The 7,632-nt window shown below is 35.9% G+C and overlaps 1 protein-coding gene across 1 annotated transcript; it reads left to right on the forward strand.

Moving 5' to 3' along the window:
- The first annotated feature begins 3,349 nt into the window (after window positions 1-3,349).
- LOC103131170 (secretory phospholipase A2 receptor-like) lies at window positions 3,350-7,001 on the forward strand. The gene is made up of 7 exons (XM_007542753.2): window positions 3,350-3,383; window positions 4,134-4,304; window positions 4,483-4,713; window positions 4,951-5,050; window positions 5,418-5,656; window positions 6,229-6,486; window positions 6,709-7,001. Exons 1-7 carry the CDS (start codon window positions 3,350-3,352, stop codon window positions 6,999-7,001), a joined length of 1,326 nt encoding a protein of 441 aa, XP_007542815.1.
- The last annotated feature ends 631 nt before the right edge of the window (window positions 7,002-7,632 follow it).

Below are 7,632 nucleotides of genomic sequence, written 5' to 3' on the forward strand. Positions count from 1 at the left end.
CTACGGGGCCGCTGTTCTATCAGATAGCATACATGCAGTGAGTACGCATGCCCGCGCATGCGCATTAAGAAGTCCGACCGTCAGTTCAGCATACGCACCAAGTTATGACGAAAATAAGTAATTAAATTTATAATATTATATAATATGATAACTAGATAGATATGCATGCGTTGTCGTATGTTGATCTGACCCACCATGGAAAGTGCTACAAACCCTTCTGGGACCCATATTGTCTGCCCTCTTTTTTCCCATATGGGACCCATCTAGGTATGCTGGCTGGGAACTATGATCAAAATACATGCTTTACAAAAACACATAAATTATTTATTCAAATACCAGATGAAATCAAATCAGCTCTGAAGAACAAAAAAGAAGGGAGACTTTTTCCAGGTATTCTCACTAAATCGTGATGGTATCATAAGATTTTCAGCTGGCAGCTGATGTGAACTGCGAATTTCACCAAGCCAGTTTAATGATTCCATGTTTAATTCCTGAGTAATTGTAGGGGATGAAATGTACCACATAAGTTTTTCCTTCCTTCAACTCCTTTACAACATCAATATTCTGATTGTTATGATTATTGTCTGTTCTGTATTGTCTCAATTTATGTATTCTATTTGAGCAAAACAACGTGAGCTGCCAACAGTATAAACAACAAACACTTGCAATTACTTTTGTTGTAGAAGCACGTTTAGATTCAGCTTTCTACAAATTATGTTTAATAAAGTTTCTACCTGTGTGCTTCCTCTCCCAGCTGCATCCTGTTAGTAAATCTCACTCCTCAGTTTTCAGGCCTCTCTGTCTCTGCCACTCTTCGCTAACTTCTTTCCTGGCATGACCTGTTTTCCCAAAATGTTCTGCTACCATTTAGTCTTTTTTATACTCCTAGACCTGACTACCTGTGTGAGACTTATAAGTTTTCTTATTAAAATAAAACCTCACCATGCTAATTCCATGTTCCTGTATGTATTTTGCCCCTGCATCAACAAACATAGCATGTTTTACATGCATCTCCCACATCTGGTTACAGAAAATGCACGGACCCAGCACAAAAGTTACTGTAAGACTATACAGCCAGTTGAAATTGTGTACTTCTCACTCCAAACATTAATATTCAGGTTTTCCCTACTGAACATGAAGACATTACTTTGTAAGACCTGATTGTTTTTTTCACTTATACATTTTCTTAAGTATTAACTGAAAGCTCAAGGACAAAGTGAAATAAAAGCAGGAAGAAAACACAGAATCTGATTGAACTACATTTTTAATAAATTTCCATTTTTATCATAAATACTCTGGAATCATCTGATGCATATTACGTTTGCAGATCAGACACTGTCATCAGGATCCTTATAAACTAGCAAGTAAAAACAAAATCTTCTGACTTTGTTGTCTACATAGTTTATGTACCTCTGAAATATGAGATTTTCTTCAGTTTGTGAGTCACTGGCTTTTGACAGTTTTCCTGGCAGACCAGATTCTTTCATCAACTTCATTGTCCTACTGCTTTCAACAGGGCTTCTCATAATACTTCATGGTTAAATGCAGAGCAAGTTTTCTCTGCTTAAAAACCAGAGAACTCTCACATCTTCATGCAAAATAAATGTGTGATTAAAAATTGTAAATGGAGTAGTTTGGTGTAGTGTTCAGACTTATTTAATTTGACCACAGTTTAATTACAGATGCATTTAAGGTAAATGGCCATTAAATGTCTTGTACTAATTAAGAGAGTTTCCACCACAAGAATGAGTTATGTTTCTCTACCCTGGTGGCACTGACATGATTTAGCAAGAACCTGCTCATTTTATCCCGTTAAGGTTTTGTGACTTAATTTGGAAGAAAACAATCCTCTACAATTCAGTCCACAAGAATGTATGTCTTCAGTTCCCACATCGCCCTTTAGTTTATTAAGCATTGTGTTACAACTTTGGTTTTCATTCATGTTTTGAGCCTTTCTTTTTTGTTCTTTCCTCTGTGTGTTTCCCTTTTGATTTATTATATGTTTTGCATTTAGATTTATACTCTTGTAATGTTTTTTTCTGTTGCTGCTCATGTTAGTTTTAGGATTTCTTCTTTGTTTAATCCCATTTTCAACTTATGTTGCAGCTGTTTTCCATTTACTCATCTGTCCTCTTCTTGTGGTTTCCCTCCAGCTGTTCCTCATTCTTTTGATTACACCTGCTGCAGATTAGCCCTTCTGCTCTCTGTTACATCTCTTAGATCCCCATTCATGTTACCGCTGTGTTCTCTGTCACTTGTTAATCTCTTTTAAGAAGTTTTGGTTGAGTTTGGTTAAACTCTTTTTAAAAAATTAGTCATCATGAGACTTCCACTTTCCTGTTTGTGTTTTGGTCCGATCCCTGCTCCACGCATGACACAGTGGGCTCCGGCTTTTAGTTTTTATTGGAGAGGAGTTGTGGTCCAACATGTACACACTGCTTAGTAAGAAAACCAATTCAGAAATTCACAACAAAAAAAAAACAACTAACCAAGCAGCGTTCAGTAAAGGTTTGTTAAGAATCGGTACGTGAGATTACACACTTTACAAGGACTGTAGGGCTGAGCTGGAGCGTCAGGAGACCTTTCTACTGTTTAGTTTATGAAAATACTATAAATGTTTATTTAAAAAAGGATATATAGACATAAGTCTACCTTGTAAATGTGCCAGATTTAAGCTTTAAGGACTGCTTTCCTCTGCAGTTGCTGGTATAGTGATGATGTGGGAAAGCGTTTCAAAAACTGCAAAGTCATAGCTAATAAAATCATCTTCCAATTTCCTTTCTGAGCATTTTTTAAGATATTTATCCACTGATTTTCAAATTCATTATTGCTTTTCTTAGCATCTCAACAAAAAGCTGTACAGCTTGTGGTACAACTGAGGTTTATTAATATCATTTGTGTAAATGTCAGTACATTGTGCTTTAAGTGACAACAAGGATAACTTTAATTTTCACAAGAGCTGGGTTGAAACACATCCTCATTCCTGTATGTTACTGCAGAACGAGGAACAATCTTTCCGAAAAGTTCCTAGGATCTATAAAACTAATCAGACGTGTTTCTTTGTTACTCTAACAGTAGTAAAACCGCAGAGCGCCTGAAGTTTCTGTTAATGAGTATCTTCACTTCATTGCAGCACACACCTCCTCATTGCTTTGGTGTGTATCATTTTCCGTCAGGACAATTTTAGCAACAAGAAGGTGAATACTTTTTTTTTTAAAAATGAACTTTTAAAATCTTAATGTTGAGTATCTGGATTTTTTTTTTTACTTGACTGAGATGTGAGAACTTCGTAAGGTAGATTCAGTGGATGACCATTAAACCATTATTGGTCATTTTAAAAGTTTGACCAATGGATTTTAGATTGATCTACCTCGGACTTGCAGGTTCGTACCTTTTTGATTTAATTTTCTGCTTTATGTTGTATTTTGTTGCATGTTCATTTGAAATCAAAGGAATTCCTACAAATAGGGAGCTTGTACAAACAGACGTAAAATAAAGCATAAAAATAAAACCAAAATTTTCTCTTCTAAATACTTTCTGTAAGAAACTAAAAGTAAAGGATTGTTCATGGAAAAGTAAATGTAAAAGAAACTTGATGTTTCAAATGCATATTTTCTTTAATAACTGAAGTGGGACAGGATACTAAGTCAAAATTCTGAAAGCTAATATTTAGGTTTTTGTCACATTTCACTCATTTGTAAAACTCCAACTAATGACAAGAATTGAAAATTAGTCAGCAAATCAATTCTACATTAAAAAATAAAGCATAATATGGAAAAGAAATGCAGCAAGTTATCAGGATGTAAAACTATCTCCCTACTTACCTTTTCTCTATTCTAGTGACCTAAAACAACTTTGTGATAAATATTGCAACTTTTCAATGTACCCAAAGTTTAGAACAGATATTTTTCTAGGAAGGGACACATAGTTATTAATCCATCTAGTTCTCGATCTTTCAGCTAACTCAATTTGTAAATCAGTAAGTTTTCTTGTCCACCTCTTCGTGCCTAAATGCATTGAACTGCTGTCACGTGTTTGGCTGAATCACTGTGTTAACAGGTGCACTGAATAAAATGGCCAGTGAATGCATCCGTACTCAACAGCTATGGATTTCTCAATGTGTTTTATTCTAGGTGCACTCCTCAGCGTTGCCTTTGCACAAACTCGTCAGTACTACTTTGTAGGCTCTGCACAAACCTGGACAAACGCCCAGAGTGTCTGCAGACGGGACTACACCGACCTGGCCACCATTGAAAACTTGGCCGACGTTGATGCTGTTCTCAGGACAAATCCTGGCTATTCGGGTAGATTCTTAACACTCACTGCATGCTTAAATGTTTCAGACACAGATCTTATATTTTGAGATGCATATATATATATATATTTGTACAAAAAAAATGTCTGGAGACATTCAGAAATACAAATTCTCTTAGATCAATCTTCACAGCTGCTCATTGACAACTTGAAACTGTATTTCAACAGGCAATGCTTGGATAGGCCTCTATGATGAGTTGTACAACAGCTGGAAATGGTCCCTGAATGACAGCAGCTTCTATGGAGCTGGAGAGTATACATTTAGGAACTGGATAGCCGGCTCACCCAATGACCTCGGTGGACAGCAGCACTGTGTTAGGTTTTTAAGTGACAACACGTATTTGGGTGGGTGGGATGACCGTCAGTGCTTGGACCTGAGACGTTTTTTGTGTTACACTGGTAAGATTTTTTTTCAGTTTACACTAAAAGTCTGTAATTCTTTTTGTTACTTGTATAAAATCTCCTGAACACTGAAATGTTGGTCATGGGGGAAAAAGGTGGAACTATTTTCTCTTTCTCTGCTCATGTAATTCTGGTTAAAGCCACTTGATGGCATCATTTCCTAGGAATTCCCTTATTAATAACGTACCTGGTAAACTTCAAGCGTTCCTAATCGTCAGTCTGTTTTATCTGCAGGTATAGTCGGTGGCTCGCCGTCTTATTTCGTCAGTACCCAATCACTGAATTGGACCGAAGCTCAGCGATTCTGCAGAGAGAATTATATTGACCTGGCCAGGTAATAAAAGCACAATATTAAAACAAATTGAAATATGTAATGTACTACTTAGCACTATGAGTTTTCTTCTCCCACTTTTGTCATTGCAGTAATTCAGCAGCAAAATTAAAACTTATGAACCTACAAAGCAAACATTAACATTTTATTTTCATTTGAAAATAAAAAAAAACTTTGTCCATTTTATACGCTTTATCATTATGTGCTACTTAGTTTACCTGTCCTGAGAAATCAATAAAACTTTATCAGTTTGTTGTTGAAATGTCAAAAAAAATGTGGAAAATGTAATCATAATCCAAGACAAAGAAAGTTATTGTCTGCAGAACCAGTTCAGTTTTCCATTCGTTTCTGTAATTTTCTTTCTTCACAGCATTCGAAATCAAGCAGAAAATAATAACATCAGGACACTACTGGGTGGCATCGAGGTGTGGATTGGGCTTTATCGGGACAAACTGTGGTCAGACAGCAGCCCCTCTCTGTTTCGACACTGGGCGGCCGGTCAGCCAAACGATGATTACAGTCAATGTGTTGCTGCTTCATTCAGCGACTCGGGAAAATGGCTGGACGAAGACTGCACCCAGAGTTTTCCTTTCATCTGTTACAAACCAAGTAACTCGTACTATATATTGATCTTTAACATAAGAAGCAAATGTGTTAATAACTGCTCACATACTAACACTGTAAACTCATGCTTTAAGTTCTCTGTGAAACTTTTGGAATTTTTATTTATTTTTTCTTTATTTGACCATAGTACAGGTTGTCTCGTTGAAATACAAGATTGCACTTACAACACACAAACAAAAACACTAAATCAGACATAGAAATAAATGTAAATTTTAAAAACAGCGGAGAGAAATACTCCTGTGTTGTCCATGGAATGATAAAAAAATTAAGTAAAAAATCAGATATACAGAGAAAATATCAAATGGGTTTAGGCAAAGGTGATTTAAATTTCAAATTTCCCATATTAAAGCCCATTTAATATTTTCTAATATTTTCTAATTTTTTTAGAGTTTCATGATTTTTCATATATGAAGAGAAAAATCAAGATCGTTAGTACAGTTGCAGTTTTCATTCTGAAGGAAAACCCAATTCTGAGGCATAAAATATCTCAGTGAAATTTGACTCCTCTGTTTTTTGTTTTACGTAGACTCTAAGTAAAGATGAACTTTTTCTCTCAGTCCCAGCCAACACTGAGGGCTTCAGAGCATCAAGTCAAAATGAGAGCAGCATCACCCTGCAGTGGAATAAGATAAACAACAACATCAGCTTTGTTCTCCAGTATGACGGCACAGAGACAAACATCAGTTCACCAGCTGGAGATGGACCAGTGATACATACAGTCACATCTCTCACTGCTGGAACCAAATACACATTCACTCTCTTCTCTGTGTTGGATAACGTCAGGAGTAGTGGAGTCAGCATTGCTGCCGTTACCAGTAAGAGAAAAAAAGTTTCATTATTTTTTAAAAGCTGCACCTGTTGTTGAAGAGCTACTATTGTGAGACCTTTATGTTTTACAGAGAAACTTTCATCATATGTTTTCAGTATACTTTTTTTTTTTTTTAAGAACAATTGAATATATCTTATGTTCATTGTCAGACAAATTGTAGTGACATGATGGAGTCACTTGTGATTTTTATTTATTTATTTTTTCGAAGAACCTCAAAATGCAGAAGGCTTCAGGTCATCCATTCAAGATGAGAGCAGCATCACCCTGCAGTGGAATAAAATCAACAACAGCACCAGCTTTGTTCTCCAGTTTAATGGATCAGAAACATTCATCAGTTCACCAGATGGAGATGGACCAGTAACTCACACAGTTTCATCTCTCACTGCTGGAACCAGATACACATTCACTCTCTTCTCTGTGTTTGAGAGCATCAGAAGCAGTGGAGTACAACTTACTGCTGTCACTGGTAAGATTCTTAACTTAATTTCCACATGGCTTTAATTTAACAATATTTGTGAAGTTTTTTTTTTTTTTTTTTTTTTTGCAAATTCCATGTTATACAAGTATAACAGCATCTTAAATTTAGGTAGAGCGTGTATATGTTTTTATTTTTTGTTTTGTGTGAAACTAAGAGAGTACCATCCTAGTTCAGACGTTTCTTTTGCAACAGTTTTCAAAATATTGAAATTTGCTTAAAGACATTGAAGCAGACAGCAAATGGGCATTAGGTTTCAACAAGTAGACTTCACATCCTTGAATGTGACTACATGCACCAAGTTATGCAGATTACTGGAACATTCTTTTTCATAAAAGTAATTTCAAAACTTTTTTTTCCCCAAAGCTCCTAAAAACACGGAAGCTCTAAGAGCATCAAAACAAAATGAGACCAGAATTTGATCATAAGTTGCAAGATTTAACTGTGAAATTATGTCTTAAGATTGTCCAATTATGGTAGCATATGATCACTACAGGCACATTTCCCATAGCTAGACATTATGACAAGCAGGACCAATTGGAAAATAAAGATGTAATCACCTTTATTTATTTTTAAAGGTTTTGTTGACTCTAGTGGCCTTTATTTGAAAGTAGTTTGACGGGTAGTGAGAGAGGGGGAAGACATGCGGCAAATGTC

Source organism: Poecilia formosa, unplaced genomic scaffold (genome assembly GCF_000485575.1).
Source record: "Poecilia formosa unplaced genomic scaffold, Poecilia_formosa-5.1.2 Scaffold725, whole genome shotgun sequence".
NCBI classification, from domain to species: Eukaryota; Metazoa; Chordata; class Actinopteri; order Cyprinodontiformes; family Poeciliidae; genus Poecilia; species Poecilia formosa.

What these genes read in the sequence shown, in the direction of transcription:
- LOC103131170 (XM_007542753.2), top strand. Translation starts at nt 3,350, where the DNA reads ATGGATTTTAGATTGATCTACCTCGGACTTGCAG. An exon ending in GATCTACCTCGGACTTGCAG is followed by an intron (nt 3,384 to 4,133) that starts GTTCGTACCTTT and finishes GTTTTATTCTAG; the next exon opens with GTGCACTCCTCAGCGTTGCC. An exon ending in TTTCATCTGTTACAAACCAA is followed by an intron (nt 5,657 to 6,228) that starts GTAACTCGTACT and finishes TTTTTCTCTCAG; the next exon opens with TCCCAGCCAACACTGAGGGC.